The 18,743-nt window shown below is 40.3% G+C and overlaps 1 protein-coding gene across 3 annotated transcripts in view; it reads right to left on the bottom strand.

The window, feature by feature from the left end:
• Window positions 1–499: 499 nt before the first annotated feature.
• LOC106572165 (one cut domain family member 2) overlaps window positions 500–18,743 on the bottom strand; it is a 31,138-nt gene continuing 12,894 nt past the window's right edge. For 2 of the 3 annotated variants that reach the window (XM_014146081.2, XM_045693979.1), the window contains one exon: window positions 500–786. In XM_014146081.2, the coding sequence (XP_014001556.2) occupies window positions 500–786 (287 nt within the window). The remainder of the gene's footprint in view (window positions 787–18,743) is intronic. The other variant, XM_045693984.1, reaches the window with a different exon arrangement.

Genomic DNA, 18,743 nt, shown 5'->3' with positions numbered 1-18,743 from the left:
TGGTGGGTTAGCTAACCCTGTAGTTTCAATCCAATATTACATATAGATAATTTACATAATATATATATATGTTAGCATATTATACTTGGTCTTTGGTTTTGTGGGCTAATGTTTTGAGTGACATTATAAAAAAAACTAGAATAGAGCAGATTAACTGTGGTTCATTATAATAAAGCTATAGTTTTCAGATAGACATTAGTCATGAATAGCCTTGTATTGGTGGTATCATTCAGGCAGTGTGCAAAGGGGGGTGGGATTAACCCTATAGTGCTTCATCAATGCATCAATGTTTTATAAATGGATCTGATTTCTTTTTTTTGCTAAATCGGCCAGTAAACAACCCCTTTCCTTTTTAACTCATCCTCAAAAAAAGCAAAATGTAAAAACGTTTTGGTTTTCCAGTGGTGCTGCGAAGCCCCTCCCCCTCCCCCCTCCGCCCCTCCCCCACCCATCAACCCCAACCCTCACCTAACCCCCCCACCCCCCCCACCCCCATCGATCACACTTTGGTACAAGAGCTGGAGGCTGTAGATGCTCCTCCCGGACTCCCCTCGTCCATCCATTTGTCCAGGCTGCGCCTGCGGGCGTTCATGAAGAAGTTGCTGACGGTGGTGAGTTCCAGTCCCAGCTGCTGAGAAATGGTTATCTGCATCTCTTTGGACGGACGCTTGTTCTCCTTGAAGATGGCCAGCAGGGTGCGACGCTGCAGGTCAGTAAAAACCAGGCGGGATTTCTTTGGTGTATTGTTCCTTTCCTTGCTTGGGTCTTGTTCTTTTCTTTTGCACGCTTTAGGAGGGAAAGGGAAGGGAGGGAAGACAAAACACAGAGAGAGACAAGGGTAGGATGAGAAGAAGAAGAGAGAGAATATGTTAGTAGTCATACGGAGGAATGATCCTACAGAGAGAGAGAGGTGAAGATGTGATGCAGGTGATCTTGGGTGAGGTAGAACAGACAAGTGTACCTGTCTTAGGTAAGTCTCAACTTATAAACTTAGAACAGACCTTATATGACTAGTGTGTGTGTGTGTGTGTGTGTGTGTGTGTGTGTGTGTGTGTGTGTGTGTGTGTGTGTGTGTGTGTGTGTGTGTGTGTGTGTGTGTGTGTGTGTGTGTGTGTGTGTGTGCGTGTGTGCGTGTGTCGGTCTTGTTAAGGTTTTCTGCATGTTTATATAATTTGTGTCATGCAAGTCAAGCATTTCTCCAGTGCATTCGGAAAGTATTCAGACCCCTTGACTTTTCCAACTTTTTGTTACGTTACAGCCTTATTCTAAAATTAATGTTTTTTTTCTTCATATCAATCTACATACAACACCCCGCAATGACAGAGTGAAAACAGGTTTTTAGAATTTTTGCAAAGTTATTTAAAAAACAGAAACACCTTATTTACATAAGTATTCAGACCCTTTGCTATGAGACTCAAAATTGAGCTCAGGTGCATCCTGTTCCCATTGATCATCCTTTATGTTTCTACCACTTGATTGGAGTCCACCTGTGGTAAATTCAATTGATTGGACGGGATTTGGAAAGGCACACACCTGTCTATATAAGGTCTAACAGTTGACAGTGCATGTCAGAGCAAAAACCAAGCCATGAGGTCGAAGGAATTGTCCGTAGAACTCTGAGACAGGATTGTGTCGAGGCACAGATCTGGGGAAGGTTACCTTCCTTCCTTTCTATCATTAATAAATCTGAAGTCAAAATCACCTTTAAATGTCGTACACACAAACAACAACATATTTTACCTCATTCTACCATGTGTCCAGACACTTTCAGAGCAACCATTTGTTTGGGTTACAAGATGTGTTATGGAAAAGCCACTCTGCACTCATAGTAACCATGTGGTAGTCTTTCAGTTTGTAGGGTTTACAACCCAACACTACCCATATAATAGTCTTCAGTCTGTGCGTTTACGACCCAAAACTACCCATATAGTAGTATTCAGTCTGTGGGCTAGGAATGAGGTGGAGGATAAAGGATAAAGAAACAGCTCTTCTTTATTGACAGGAGAAGTATGTCATCAAACGGCAACATTCCATTGCAAGATGGTTGCCATGCCTCCCACACAGGAGTACACACACACACACAGATGCAAATAGTCTGGGTAGCGTGCTCGGTCCTCCTTTTCCTGTAGTCCACAATCATCTCCTTTGTCTTGATCACATTGAGGGAGAGGTTGTTGTCCTGGCACCACACTGCCAGGTCTCTGACCTCCTCCCTATAGGCTGTCTCATCATTGTCGGTGATCAGGCCTACCACTGTTGTGTCATCAGCAAACTTAATGAAGGTGTAGAAGTTGTGCCTGGCCGTGCAGTCATGAGTGAACAGGGAGTACAGGAGGGGACTGGGCACGCAGTCGTCCAGAACAGCTGATGCTCTCATGCATGTTTCAGTGTTACTTGCCTCGAAGCGACCATAGAAGTTATTTAGCTCGTCTGGTAGGCTCGTGCCACTAGGCAGCTCTCACCTGTGCATCCCCTTGTAGTCTGTAATAGTTTGCAGGCCCTGCCACATCCGATGAGCGTCGGAGCTGGTGTAGTACGATTCAATCTTACTCCTGTATTGACACTTTGCCTGTTTGATGGTTCGTCGGAGGGCATAGCGGGATTTCTTATAAGCTCCCTGGTTAGAGTCCAGCTCATTGAAAGTGGCAGCTCTATCCTTTAGCTCAGTTTGAATGTTGCCTGTAATCCATGGCTTCTGGTTGGAGTATGTACGTACAGTCACTGTGGGGACGATGTCCTCGATGCACTTATTGATAAAGCCAGTGATAGATGTGGTGTACTCCTCAATGCCATTGGAATAATCCCAGAACATATTCCAGTCTGTGATAGCAAAACACTCCTGTAGTTTAGCATCTGCTTCATGTGACCACTTTTCATTGCTTGTAACCAGGAATCAGGAGGATAGAATTATGGTCAGATTTGCCTAATGGAGGGCGAGGGAGAGCTTTGTATGTGTCTCTGTGTGTGGAGTAAAGGTGGTCTAGAATTGTTTTCCCTTTGGTTGCACATTTAACATGCTGATAGAAATTTGTTAAAACTGATTTAAGTTTCCCTGCATTAAAGTTACCGGCCACTAGGAGTGCCGCCTCTGGATGAGCGTTTTCCTGTATGCTTACGGCGGAATACAGCTCATTGTGTGCGGTTTTAGTGCCGGTATCGGTCTGTGGGGGTATGTAGACTACGAAAAATACAGATGAAAACTCTCTAGGTAGATAGTGTGGTCTACAGCTTATCATGAGATACTCTACCTCAGGCAAGCAAAACCCTGAGACTTCCTTAGATTTTGTGCATCAGCTATTGTTTAGAAATATGCATAGGCCCCGCCTCGTGTCTTACCAGAGGCTGCTGTTCTTTCCTGCCGATAGAGTGAATAGAGTGTTCTTAATGTCGTCGTTCAGCCACGACTCGGTGAAACATAAGATATTACAGTTTTTAATGTCCCGTTAAGTAGGATAAATGTGCTTTCAGTTCGTCCCATTTATTTTCCAGCGATTGACCGTTAGCTAGCAGAACGGAAGGCAAGGGCAGATTAGCCACTCGTCGCCTGATCCTCACAAGGCAACCCGATCTCTTTCCACGAAACCTACGTTTCCTTTTCCAGTGAATCACGGGGATCTGGTTCCTGGTCGTGTGTCCGTAGTATATCCCTCGCTTCCGACTCATTGAAGAAGAACTCCTCGTCCAGTTTGAGGTGAGTAATCCCAGTTCTGATGTCCAGAAGCTCTTTTCGGTCATAAGAGATGGTAGCAGCAACATTATGTACAAAACAAGTTACGAACAACGCGAAAAAACAAACAAAATAGCATGATTGGTTGAGAGCCGATAAGACGGCAGCCCTCCCCACCGGCACCATCTTGTTCTGCTTATTATTCTGTATATAACCATTATTCTGCTTATTATTCTGTATATAACCATTATTCTGTATATAACCATTATTCTGCTTCTTATTCTGTATATAACCATTATTTTGTGTATAACCATTATTCTGTATATAACCATTATTCTGCTTATTATTCTGTATATAACCATTATTCTGCTTATTATTCTGTATATAACCATTATTCTGCATATAACCATTATTCTGCTTATTATTCTGTATATAACCATTATTCTGTATATAACCATTATTCTGCTTCTTATTCTGTATATAACCATTATTTTGTGTATAACCATTATTCTGTATATAACCATTATTCTGCTTATTATTCTGTATATAACCATTATTCTGTATAACCATTATTCTGTATAACCATTATTCTGTATGTAATCATTATTCTGTTTAACCATTATTCTGTAAATAATCATTATTCTGTATATAACCATTATTCTGTATAACCATTATTCTGTATAACCATTATTCTGTATATAATCATTATTCTGTATATAATCATTATTCTGTATATAATCATTATTCTGTATATAATCATTATTCTGTATATAATCATTATTCTGTATATAATCATTATTCTGTATATAACCATTATTCTGTATATAACCATTATTCTGTATAACCATTATTCTGTATATAATCATTATTCTGTATATAATCATTATTCTGTATATAACCATTATTCTGTATATAATCATTATTCTGTATATAATCATTATTCTGTATATAACCATTATTCTGTATATAATCATTATTCTGTATATAACCATTATTCTGTATATAATCATTATTCTGTATATAACCATTATTCTGTATATAATCATTACTCTGTATATAACCATTATTCTGTATATAATCATTATTCTTTATATAACCATTATTCTGCTTCTTATTCTGTATATAACCATTATTCTGTATATAATCATTATTCTGTATATAACCATTATTCTGTATATAACCATTATTCTGTATATAACCATTATTCTGCTTATTATTCTGTATATAACCATTATTCTGTATATAACCATTATTCTGCTTATTATTCTGTATATAACCATTATTCTGTATATAATCATTATTCGGTGTATAACCATTATTCTGCTTATTATTCTGTATATAACCATTATTCTGTATATAACCATTATTCTGTATATAATCATTATTCTGTATATAACCATTATTCTGCTTATTATTCTGTATATAACCATTATTCTGTATATAACCATTATTCTGTATATAACCATTAGTCTGTATATAACCATTATTCTGCTTATTATTCTGTATATAACCATTATTCTGTATATAATCATTATTCTGTGTATACCATTATTCTGCTTATTATTCTGTATATAACCATTATTCTGCTTATTATTCTGTATATACCCATTATTCTGTATATAACCATTATTCTGTATATAACCATTATTCTGCTTATTATTCTGTATATAACCATTATTCTGTTTATTATTCTGTATATACCCATTATTCTGTATATAATATTACTGCATTATTCTGTATATAACCATTATTCTGCTTATTATTCTGTATATAACCATTATTCTGCTTATTATTCTGTATATACCCATTATTCTGTGTATAACCATTATTCTGTATATAACCATTATTCTGTGTATAACCATTATTCTGCTTATTATTCTGTATATAACCATTATTCTGTATATAATCATTATTCTGTGTATAACCATTATTCTGCTTATTATTCTGTATATAACCATTATTCTGTATATATAATATAACCTCCCAGTGGAGACAGAAACATATTGAGACCCTGTACGTGTCTGGCACTGTATCCTCAGATCATCAGCATCAGATCCTCCTCTCCACCCTCTCCGAGTTGGGCATCTCCGGCGCGGCCCACGCTTGGATTGCGTCCTACCTGACAGGTCGCTCCTACCAGGTGGCGTGGCGAGAATCTGTCTCCCCACCATGCGCTCTCACCACTGGTGTCCCCCAGGGCTCTGTTCTAGGCCCTCTCCTATTCTCGCTATACACCAAGTCACTTGGCTCTGTCATATCCTCACATGGTCTCTCCTATCATTGCTATGCAGACGACACACAATTAATCTTCTCCTTTCCCCCTTCTGATAACCAGGCGGTGAATCGCATCTCTGCATGTCTGTCAGACATATCAGTGTGGATGACGGATCACCACCTCAAGCTGAACCTCGGCAAGACGGAGCTGCTCTTCCTCCCGGGGAAGGACTGCCCGTTCCATGATCTCGCCATCACGGTTGACAACTCCCTTGTGTCCTCCTCCCAGAGTGCTAAGAACCTTGGCGTGACCCTGGACAACACCCTGTCGTTCTCCACTAACATCAAGGCGGTGACCCGATCCTGTAGGTTCATGCTCTACAACATTCGCAGAGTACGACCCTGCCTCACACAGGAAGCGGCGCAGGTCCTAATCCAGGCACTTGTCACCTCCCGTCTGGATTACTGCAACTCGCTGTTGGCTGGGCTCCCTGCCTGTGCCATTAAACCCCTACAACTCCTCCAGAACGCCGCAGCCCGTCTGGTGTTCAACCTTCCCAAGTTCTCTCACGTCACCCCGCTCCTCCGCTCTCTCCACTGGCTTCCAGTTGAAGCTCGCATCCGCTACAAGACCATGGTGATTGCCTACGGAGCTGTGAAGGGAACGGCACCTCCATACCTTCAGGCTCTGATCAGGCCCTCCACCCAAACAAGGGCACTGCGTTCATCCACCTCTGGCCTGCTGGCCCCCCTACCTCTGAGGAAGCACAGTTCCCGCTCAGCCCAGTCAAAACTGTTCGCTGCTCTGGCACCCCAATGGTGGAACAAGCTCCCTCACGACGCCAGGACAGCGGAGTCAATCACCACCTTCCGGAGTCACCTGAAACCCCACCTCTTTAAGGAATACCTGGGATAGGATAAAGTAATCCTTCTAACCCCCCCCTTAAAAGATTTAGATGCACTATTGTAAAGTGGTTGTTCCACTAGATATCATAAGGTGAATGCACCAATTTGTAAGTCGCTCTGGATAAGGGCGTCTGCTAAATGACTTAAATGTAAATGTAATGTAAATGTATCCCTGTGACTGTATCCCTGTTACTGTATCTCTGGCACTGTATCCCTGTTACTGTATCCCTGTCACTGTATCCCTGTTACTGTATCTCTGGTACTGTATCTCTGTTACTGTATCTCTGGCACTGTATCCCTGTTACTGTATCTCTGGTACTGTATCCCTGTTACTGTATCTCTGGTCACTGTATCCCTGTTACTGTATGTCTGTCACTGTATCCCTGGTACTGTATCCTTGGCACTGTATCCCTTGTACTGTATCCCTGGTCCCTGTATCCCTGCTACTGTATCCCTGTCACTGTATCCCTGGCACTGTATCCCTGGCACTGTATCCCTGGCACTGTATCCCTAGCACTGTATCCCTAGCACTGTATCCCTAGCACTGTATCCCTATCACTGTATCCCTAGCACTGTATCCCTGGCACTGTATCCCTAGCACTGTATCCCTAGCACTGTATTCCTAGCACTGTATCCCTGGCACTGTATCCCTGGCACTGTATCCCTGTCACTGTATCCCTAGCACTGTATCCCTGTCACTGTATCCCTATCACTGTATCCCTGTCACTGTTTCCCTGGCACTGTATCCCTAGCACTGTACCCTATCACTGTATCCCTGTCACTGTATCCCTAGCACTGTATCCCTGTCACCGTATCCCTGTCACTGTTTCCCTGTCACTGTATCCCTAGCACTGTATCCCTATCACTGTATCCCTAGTACTGTATCCCTGGCACTGTATCCCTGGTCACTGTATCCCTGGCACTGTATCCCTGGCACTGTATCCCTATCACTGTATCCCAACACTGTATCCCTATCACTGTATCCCTTGCACTGTATCCCTATCACTGTATCCCTGGCACTGTATCCCTATCACTGTATCCCAACACTGTATCCCTAGCACTGTATCCCTAGCACTGTATCCCTGGCACTGTATCCCTGGCACTGTATCCCTAGCACTGTATCCCTGGCACTGTATCCCTATCACTGATATCCCTAGCACTGTATCCCTGTCACTGTATCCCTATCACTGTATCCCTAGCACTGTATCCCTAGCACTGTATCCCTGTTCACTGTATCCCTGGCACTGTATCCCTGTCACTCATCACCGCCGGGCCTGGGCTGATTTGATTACCTCCCTGAATTAAGTATGCACAATTGAGACCCAGAGAGATCAATATGAATCAGGTTAAGAGCTCAATTGAGTACAAAACTATTTTACAAGGGGGAAACTATTCAAGAGAGCTGGTTGGAAAATGAACACAAAGTCTATCCAGGCATCTCCTATCCTCCGATCCTTATCGCCAACACATATGGGGACACGGACTGCCCAAGATCCTTATAGAATAGAATCAGGATCATTTTTCTAACTCTTTCTCTTGTTAAATTCTCCAAAGATATAGATGTACTATTGTAAAGTGGTTGTTCCACTGGATATCATAAGGTGAATGCACCAATTTGTAAGTCGCTCTGGATAAGTGCTTCTGCTAAATGACGTAAATGTAATTGTTATAATATACTATCCACCAGCCTCTTCACTGTCGTGACATGATCATGTAGACTACACTCATACCTGCGCATGTTAATATTTCTGAAACTCTTTCTTTAATAGAAAACTGGTCAGTTTATAGCAGATTTTTTACGGTACCATCGGCCCATTCAGAAATATATATTTTTAAATGTTTTTAATTTCACCTTTATTTAACCAGGTAGGCAAGTTGAGAACAAGTTCTCATTTACAATTGCGACCTGGCCAAGATAAAGCAAAGCAGTTCGACACATACAACAACAACACAGAGTTACACATGGAGTAAAACAAACATACAGTCAATAATACAGTAGAAAAATAGGTCTATATATAAATGTGAGCAAATGAGGTGAGATAAGGGAGGTAAAGGCAAACCTCACGGACAGGTTTGGTTTGCAGACTTTGCGAACAGCAGCCATAATACTTGTGGACATTCTCCTTTCACTAAAGGATAGTTTAACAAATGGATATCTTCTATAATTTTTTATTTTTACTACCACAGAATGCTGTGGGCTCTGTCCATGGTGCTGGAAAAAAGGCTACCGTTGAGCGACCATTGGATTCAGACTTCTTTCTGTACTGTAGGTTCTTAATGTGCAACACATCTTAGTTCTGAGTTAACCTCGAACATATAATCCTAGCCTATAGCTAGCTCTGGACGTTAGCATATACTGCTGACACAATGGCAAAAGTATGTAGTCCTATTGAATATACAGCCAGTAAACAGTAGGCTACTATAGGAAGCGTGACTAAAGATGAAGAAACAACAACATGACACCAGTTAACTTAGAAAGGATAGCATATTACTCCTTTCATAGAAAAACACACTCTCTTTGTCACCACCGAGCTCTCCCATCACTCTTGCTGTGAAATGTGAAACAATAAAAACTGAACTTACAAGATTCTACCAGAAGGTGGCAGTATTCACTGACAATATTCTCTCAGACTGACACCACTGATATGCTTGTAATGGCAATAGTGAGTTTCTTCTTGCTAACTGGGTCTTCCACCTAAAGGGCTTCATTAGAACAGATTAAAAAAACAACGCCCCATTCCATCTGGATATGATAGATTATTTGTTTCAGTGTAAAGCTTGTTACAGTGTTAAGCTTGTTGCTGCTATTAAGCTTGTTGTAGTGTTAAGCTTGTTACAGCTGCTAAGCTTGTTACAGTGTTAAGCTTGTTACAGTGTTAAGCTTGTTGCAGCTATTAAGCTTGTTGTAGTGTTAAGCTTGTTACAGCTGCTAAGCTTGTTTCAGTGTTAAGCTTGTTACAGCTATTAGGTTTGGTACAGTGTTAAGCTTGTTACAGCTGCTAAGCTTGTTGCAGTGTTAAGCTTGTTACAGCTGCTAAGCTTGTTACAGTGTTAAGCTTGTTACAGTGTTAAGCGTGTTGCAGCTATTAAGCTTGTTGTAGTGTTAAGCTTGTTACAGCTGCTAAGCTTGTTTCAGTGTTAAGCTTGTTACAGCTATTAGGTTTGGTACAGTGTTAAGCTTGTTGCGGTGTTAAGCTTGTTGCTGCTATTAAGCTTGTTACAGTGTTAAGCTTGTTACAGCTGCTAAGCTTGTTGCAGTGTTAAGCTTGTTGCAGTTATTAAGCTTGTTACAGTGTTAAGCTTGTTACAGTGTTAAGCTTGTTGCAGTGTTAAGCTTGTTGAAGTGTTAAGCTTGTTGCTGTGTTACGCTTGTTGCAGTGTTAAGCTTGTTACAGTGCTAAGCTTGTTGCAGTGTTAAGCTTGTTGCAGTGTTAAGCTTGTTACAGTGTTAAGCTTGTTGCAGTGTTAAGCTTGTTGCAGTGTTAAGCTTGTTGCAGCTATTAAGCTTGTTACAGCTATTAGGCTTGGTACAGTGTTAAGCGTGTTGCAGTGTTAAGCTTGTTGAAGTGTTAAGCTTGTTGCTGTGTTAAGCTTGTTGCAGTGTTAAGCTTGTTACAGTGCTAAGCTTGTTACAACTATTAAGCTTGTTGCAGCTATTAAGCTTGTTACAGTGTTAGGCTTGTTGCAGCTATTAAGCTTGTTGTAGTGTTAAGCTTGTTACAGTGCTAAGCTTGTTACAGCTATTAGGCTTGGTACAGTGTTAAGCGTGTTGCGGTGTTAAGCTTGTTGCAGTGTTAATCTTGTTGCAGTGTTAAGCTTGGAATCATGTAGTAACCAAAAAAGCGTTAAACAAATCAAAATATATTTTATATTTGAGATTCTTCAAAGTATCTACCCTTTGCCTTGATGACAGCTTTGCACACTCTTAGCATTCTGTATGTGTTGTGATAATTGCGTGGTTTGCTCTTTAACCTGCTAATTAAGTTGCCTTTCGACAGTGATATATAGGCCTAAAGGCCGAGACAGGAAAACAGAGTGGCAGAGTAAATTCAACTACACCTTTGTTTTCTGACAAAACCGGATAGCAACCTCTGTCCAGTGAAGTCCACATAGCATATTGCATGTACAGTAACAGACAGTTACATGCAGCTATTAAGCTTGTTGCAGCTATTAAGCTTGTTACAGTGTTATGCTTGTTGCAGTGTTAAGCGTGTTGTAGCTATTAAGCTTGTTACAGTGTTAAGCTTGTTGCAGTGTTAAGCTTGTTGCAGTGTTAAGCTTGTTACAGTGTTAAGCTTGTTACAGCTATTAAGCTTGTTGCAGTGTTAAGCTTGTTGCAGTGTTAAGCTTGTTGTAGCTGTTAAGCTTGTTACAGTGTTAAGCGTGTTACAGTGTTAAGCTTGTTGCAGTGTTAAGCTTGTTGCAGTGTTAAGCTTGTTGCAGTGTTAAGCTTGTTGTAGCTATTAAGCTTGTTACAGTGTTAAGCTTGTTGCAGTGTTAAGCTTGTTGCAGTGTTAAGCTTGTTACAGTGTTAAGCTTGTTACAGCTATTAAGCTTGTTGCAGTGTTAAGCTTGTTGCAGTGTTAAGCTTGTTGCAGTGTTAAGCTTGTTGCTGTGTTAAGCTTGTTGCAGTGTTAAGCTTGTTGCGGTGTTAAGCTTGTTAGTGTTAAGCTTGTTACAGCTATTAAGCTTGTTGCAGTGTTAAGCTTGTTGCAGTGTTAAGCTTGTTGCAGTGGTAAGCTTGTTACAGTGTTAAGCTTGTTACAGTGTTAAGCTTGTTGCAGCTATTAAGCTGGTTGCAGTGTTAAGCTTGTTACAGCTATTAAGCTTGGTACAGTGTTAAGCTTGTTGCAGTGTTAAGCTTGTTACAGTGTTAAGCTTGTTACAGTGTTAAGCTTGTTGCAGTGTTAAGCTTGTTACACTGTTAAGCTTGTTACAGCTATTAAGCTTGGTACAGTGTTAAGCTTGTTGCAGTGTTAAGCTTGTTACAGTGTTAAGCTTGTTACAGCTATTAAGCTTGTTGAAGTGTTAAGCTTGTTGCTGTGTTAAGCTTGTTGCAGTGTTAAGCTTGTTAAAGTGTTAAGCTTGTTACAGCTATTAAGCTTGGTACAGTGTTAAGCTTGTTGCAGTGTTAAGCTTGTTACACTGTTAAGCTTGTTACAGCTATTAAGCTTGGTACAGTGTTAAGCTTGTTGCAGTGTTAAGCTTGTTACAGTGTTAAGCTTGTTACAGCTATTAAGCTTGTTGAAGTGTTAAGCTTGTTGCAGTGTTAAGCTTGTTGCAGTGGTAAGCTTGTTACAGTGTTAAGCTTGTTACAGTGTTAAGCTTGTTGCAGCTATTAAGCTGGTTGCAGTGTTAAGCTTGTTACAGCTATTAAGCTTGGTACAGTGTTAAGCTTGTTGCAGTGTTAAGCTTGTTACAGTGTTAAGCGTGTTACAGTGTTAAGCTTGTTGCAGTGTTAAGCTTGTTACACTGTTAAGCTTGTTACAGCTATTAAGCTTGGTACAGTGTTAAGCTTGTTGCAGTGTTAAGCTTGTTACAGTGTTAAGCTTGTTACAGCTATTAAGCTTGTTGAAGTGTTAAGCTTGTTGCTGTGTTAAGCTTGTTGCAGTGTTAAGCTTGTTAAAGTGTTAAGCTTGTTACAGCTATTAAGCTTGGTACCATGTTAAGCTTGTTGCAGTGTTAAGCTTGTTACAGTGTTAAGCTTGTTACAGTGTTAAGCTTGTTGCAGTGTTAAGCTTGTTACACTGTTAAGCTTGTTACAGCTATTAAGCTTGGTACAGTGTTAAGCTTGTTGCAGTGTTAAGCTTGTTACAGCTATTAAGCTTGTTGAAGTGTTAAGCTTGTTGCTGTGTTAAGCTTGTTGCAGTGTTAAGCTTGTTGCAGTGTTAAGCTTGTTGTAGCTATTAAACTTGTTACATTGTTAAGCGTGTTACAGTGTTAAGCTTGTTGCAGTGTTAAGCGTGTTGCAGTGTTAAGCTTGTTGCAGTGTTAAGCTTGTTGTAGCTATTAAGCTTGTTACAGTGTTAAGCTTGTTGCAGTGTTAAGCTCGTTGCAGTGTTAAGCTTGTTACAGTGTTAAGCTTGTTACAGCTATTAAGCTTGTTGCAGTGTTAAGCTTGTTGCAGTGTTAAGCTTGTTGCGGTGTTAAGCTTGTTGCAGTGTTAAGCTTGTTGCTGTGTTAAGCTTGTTGCAGTGTTAAGCTTGTTAGTGTTAAGCTTGTTACAGCTATTAAGCTTGTTGCAGTGTTAAGCTTGTTGCAGTGTTAAGCTTGTTGCAGTGGTAAGCTTGTTACAGTGTTAAGCTTGTTGCAGCTATTAAGCTGGTTGCAGTGTTAAGCTTGTTACAGTGTTAAGCTTGTTGCAGTGTTAAGCTTGTTACAGTGTTAAGCTTGTTACAGCTATTAAGCTTGGTACAGTGTTAAGCTTGTTGCTGTGTTAAGCTTGTTACAGTGTTAAGCTTGTTACAGCTATTAAGCTTGGTACAGTGTTAAGCTTGTTACAGTGTTAAGCTTGTTACAGTGTTAAGCTTGTTGCAGTGTTAAGCTTGTTACACTTATTAAGCTTGGTACAGTGTTAAGCTTGTTGCAGTGTTAAGCTTGTTACAGCTATTAAGCTTGTTGCAGTGTTAAGCTTGTTACACTGTTAAGCTTGTTACAGCTATTAAGCTTGGTGCAGTGTTAAGCTTGTTGCAGTGTTAAGCTTGTTACAGTGTTAAGCTTGTTACAGCTATTAAGCTTGTTGAAGTGTTAAGCTTGTTGCTGTGTTAAGCTTGTTGCAGTGTTAAGCTTGTTGGAGCTATTAAACTTGTTACATTGTTAAGCGTGTTACAGTGTTAAGCTTGTTGCAGTGTTAAGCGTGTTGCAGTGTTAAGCTTGTTGCAGTGTTAAGCTTGTTGTAGCTATTAAGCTTGTTACAGTGTTAAGCTCGTTGCAGTGTTAAGCTTGTTAGAGTGTTAAGCTTGTTACAGCTATTAAGCTTGTTGCAGTGTTAAGCTTGTTGCAGTGTTAAGCTTGTTGCAGTGTTAAGCTTGTTGCTGTGTTAAGCTTGTTGCAGTGTTAAGCTTGTTGCAGTGTTAAGCTTGTTAGTGTTAAGCTTGTTACAGCTATTAAGCTTGTTGCAGTGTTAAGCTTGTTGCAGTGTTAAGCTTGTTGCAGTGGTAAGCTTGTTACAGTGTTAAGCTTGTTGCAGCTATTAAGCTGGTTGCAGTGTTAAGCTTGTTACAGTGTTAAGCTTGTTGCAGTGTTAAGCTTGTTACAGTGTTAAGCTTGTTACAGCTATTAAGCTTGGTACAGTGTTAAGCTTGTTACAGTGTTAAGCTTGTTACAGTGTTAAGCTTATTACAGCTATTAAGCTTGGTACAGTGTTAAGCTTGTTACAGTGTTAAGCTTGTTACACTGTTAAGCTTGTTACAGCTATTAAGCTTGGTACAGTGTTAAGCTTGTTGCAGTGTTAAGCTTTTTACAGTGTTAAGCTTTTTACAGCTATTAAGCTTGGTACAGTGTTAAGCTTGTTACAGTGTTAAGCTTGTTACAGTGTTAAGCTTGTTGCAGTGTTAAGCTTGTTACACTGTTAAGCTTGTTACAGCTATTAAGCTTGGTACAGTGTTAAGCTTGTTGCAGTGTTAAGCTTGTTACAGTGTTAAGCTTGTTACAGCTATTAAGCTTGTTGAAGTGTTAAGCTTGTTGCTGTGTTAAGCTTGTTGCAGTGTTAAGCTTGTTACAGTGCTAAGCTTGTTACAGCTATTAAGCTTGTTGCAGTGTTAAGCTTGTTGCTGTGTTAAGCTTGTTACAGTGCTAAGCTTGTTACAGCTATTAAGCTTGTTGCAGTGTTAAGCTTGTTGCAGTGTTAAGCTTGTTACAGTGCTAAGCTTGTTACAGCTATTAAGCTTGTTGCAGTGTTAAGCTTGTTGCAGTGTTAAGCTTGTTACAGTTTTACGCTTGTTGCAGTGTTAAGCTTGTTGCAGCTATTAAGCTTGTTACAGTGTTCGTTTGCGTTGCTTGTTGCAGTGTTACGCTTGTTACAGTGTTAAGCTTGTTACAGTGTTAAGCTTGTTACAGTGTTAAGCTTCTTGCAGTGTTAAGCTTGTTGCAGCTATTAAGCTTGTTACAGTGTTACGCGTGTTGCAGTGTTAAGCATGTTGCAATGTTAAGCGTGTTGCGGTGTTAATCTTGTTGCAGTGTTAATCTTGTTGCAGTGTTAAGCTTGGAATCATGTAGTAACCAAAAAAGCGTTAAACAAATCAAAATATATTTTATATTTGAGATTCTTCAAAGTAACCACCCTTTGCCTTGATGACAGCTTTGCACACTCTTAGTATTCTGTATGTGTTGTGATAATTGCGTGGTTTGCTCTTTAACCTGCTAATTAAGTTGCCTTTCGACAGTGATATATAGGCCTAAAGGCCGAGACAGGAAAACATAAATTCAACTACACCTTTGTTTTCTGACAAAACCGGATAGCAACCTCTGTCCAGTGAAGTCCACAAAGCATATTGCATGTACAGTAACAGACAGTTACATGACCTACAGCATGGTCAAGCAAGTTAATGTTTCAGACATTTTCGAACCACTAAACAACTATTGATTTAGTACCACAGAGACTTACCGCAAATCGCAAAGAAAACAGGAGCTGCCTCCACTATTCCAGCACCATTTCAACTTCAACATTTCAACATCATCAAATCACCTCTTCTTTGTCTAATACAGTGACAATTAAAATACACCAAAAAAACGATTTAGTCCAATCAACGTAAGCTAAATATGATGTGGCTTTCCATGGTTCTGATTTCTGTTCGTGTTCGGGCAAATAAAAAACATATTGATTCACCGTAAATGTAGACAAACGCCATCCTCCTCTCTCATGTTGAGGAAACAGTCTATCCCTCTGTCATACAGTACATGCTTTTATTTGTTGTTGTCCGAGGCTACTTGGCTAAAATGCTTGATCGCTAGCTTAACTTCCATTCATGGGCAACGTTAGCTAGTTAACATTAGCCTTTTTACATCTAGTTACATATTGAACTTCCATCCTCTCCGGCAAGGGGCAAAACAATGTATGAATTAATGGTTGGATCAGAATCGCCATTATAATCATTGGCCAGAACGGAGAATGAATTAAAACCCAAGTCCAAATCCCTATCTCCATCCATGGCTAATTTAGGAAAGGTACAGTTTATCTAGCTCAACGCTGATTGGCAAACGTTTTATACTTTTTTGACAAGGGAGGCCAGATGTTCGCTGGATTTCCTTGCCTTCAATGCTACTACAGGCTGCAACAATGTCATACTCTTTTTGACCAGACTGCATCAGATAGATGGCCTACACATACTGAGACAGAGGGGGCGCTGTTTTGCTCGCTCGGATGCTTTCTCCGGTGAGATACATTCAGCCTCTTGCGAATTGAAGGAAAATGATCAAACACAGATAGTTCGAAAGATAAATGATTTTATGTATTTACTTTTTTTTTTTTCTTGGGCAATTTTTTTGGAACGCAACTTGCCTCACGAGTGTCAAGGCTTTCAATTCCTTTTTACAAAGGCTATTCACACTGTGGATGCAACCTTTCGTCTTTGTAATTCATCTTAAATACTAGAAATGGGGAAGATAGCCTATTGGTTATTGCTATTCTAACTATCGCATCAAACAAATCACAATTTACATTTCATGGCCATAAATGATGTCACAATAGGCTACTATTGTCTAGGTTTCCTTCAGATTACTGATTTTTTATTTTTTTTTAAAACATCAACAAGGCTTCCTGACATAACCACAACACCAAGGCCAACACCTTTGTGTGATGATGAAATTATCTCTCATAATTTTCTATTATGCTTAGGCTACAGTCACCGAACCCCCCCCCCCCCCCCCACAGAGCAATTGCTAACCCAGGACGCACCGAAACTGCCTACACCTGGAGAAGGAGAAATCTCCTCCGACAATGAAAGTCCACACTCCAGTGATTCAATCAAGGTTTCTTTCCACATAGGACAGGTTACAGTAGGATCAAAAAACGTAATTATATTATTCAGAGAGAAGAGTTTAACGTTTCCAGAGGAGAGGGAAATGAGGCGTTAAGGTAAGGGTTTTCTTTTGTAAGGTTCAATCAATCAGTAGCCTATGATCGATAAGGTAGAGTTCCTCCTCTCTTTTATCAGAGGGATAACGACCCGTCTTACCCATGGTTAGGAACGCCTTCCTAATATTGAGTTGCATCCCCACCTTTGCCCTCAGAACAGCCTCAATTCGTCGGGGATTCTATTTTTAATTTTTTGTCTTTTTTATTTAACCTTTAAGAACAAATTCATATTTACAATGACCTCTACAAGGCGTTGAAAGCGTTCCACAAGGATGCTGGCCCATGTTGACTCCAATTTTTCCCACCGTTGTGGTCAAGTTGGCTGGATGTCCATTGGGTAGTGGCCCCTTATTGATACACACGGGAAATTGTTGAGGTTGAAAAATCCAGCTGTGTTGACAGTTTTTGACACCCTCAAACCAGGCACTTAAATATATAGTCTTTCCCATTCACCCTCTGAATGGAACACATACACAATCCATGTCTCAATTTTCTCAAGGCTTAAATATCCTTCTTTAACCCATCTCCTCTCCTTCACCTACACTGGACTGAAGTGGATTTAACAAGTGACATCAATAAGGGATCATAGCTTTAACCTGGATTCACCTGGTCTGTCTATGTTATGGACAGAGCAGGTGTTCCTAATGCCTTGTACAGTCAGTGTATATGAGGATGTGATGCATTTCTACTGGCACACTGCCAAGCGCATAGGGAGATCCACCCGTTGAAGTTGGAACGAATTATTATGACGAGTGCAACATTTTCTGAGCTAAACTGACCAAGACACACCTCCAAAAACAACACATAAAACCTCACATAATTCTGCCCCAGAAATAATCATTTATCTCAACCGTCTGGGCTTTTTAGGTGAGCGCTAATGTCGCCCTGTGGTAAGCAGTGCCCACTTTGTCAAAGGCAAAAGGGACACACAATATGTATCTTATCCATTCCCAGCATGCCTCTCCAGGGTGCTGTTGGAGGGATGCATTGCTGCTGCGCTCCACCAACGTTCCGTCCAAAATAATATCATCTGACATAAATCATGTAGCAGATACGGGATATGGTAGAAAGAGTACGCAGCCTTTTCTGTAGCCTTCAGGCTGGAAATAAAATGGATGACAATGTAATGAGGCTTACGTTTTTTTTTTACATCATGCAGGTTTCTCCAATCAAATAGCCTAACCTAAAATGGTGGCCAATCAAATATAGTCAAGCCTGCAAAAAAAATGTGCTGTTATGTTAACAAACAACAAATCCTAAAAACAGGACAGGTCAAAGTAAAATGGACGATATGGAATGGACAATTAGTCTACTCACAATTGCTTTCCAGGAGATTCATCCCGTGCGCTAAATTGTTATGATCCGTGGTTTCAAGTTTGTATCCATAAATTTTTTTTTTTACGAGCTGATCATAGCGTAAAGGAAAATACTTCTACATTTCCCGCTGTGTAAACACATTGCAAATAGTGTCACGATACCTCCTGATAAAGTTGGGTAGCTGGTAATCAGAGCTTAAATAAACAAAATGATGAGTCACAGGAATCAGGACTAATAAAGTCAAAACAACGGCCTGTTTTACAAATGCAAGGCCTACCACATAGTCGGGCCTTCATACATTTAAATGTCAGGCAACACTGTAGGCTACACCCCAGTAAGCACGGACCGACGCCTACGCCTTTTGGGCGTCTTTTTTTGGTCTTGTCCGAACCATCCTTGATTTCCATGTCCACGGACATTGATTTTTGGTCTGGTCCGGACATGTTTTAGAGCCTGACATTACATACTGTAGTGTAAACCAAGTGTTATAGAGTCTGTAATTACATACTACAGTAGGTAAAGGTAGGCACTAAGACATGTTGTAGAGCCTGACATTATATACTT

Source organism: Salmo salar, chromosome ssa01 (assembly GCF_905237065.1).
Source record: "Salmo salar chromosome ssa01, Ssal_v3.1, whole genome shotgun sequence".
NCBI lineage: Eukaryota > Metazoa > Chordata > Actinopteri > Salmoniformes > Salmonidae > Salmo > Salmo salar.
The sequence above is the reverse complement of the archived record's forward strand: the minus strand, read 5'-3'. Positions and strand labels throughout refer to the sequence as shown.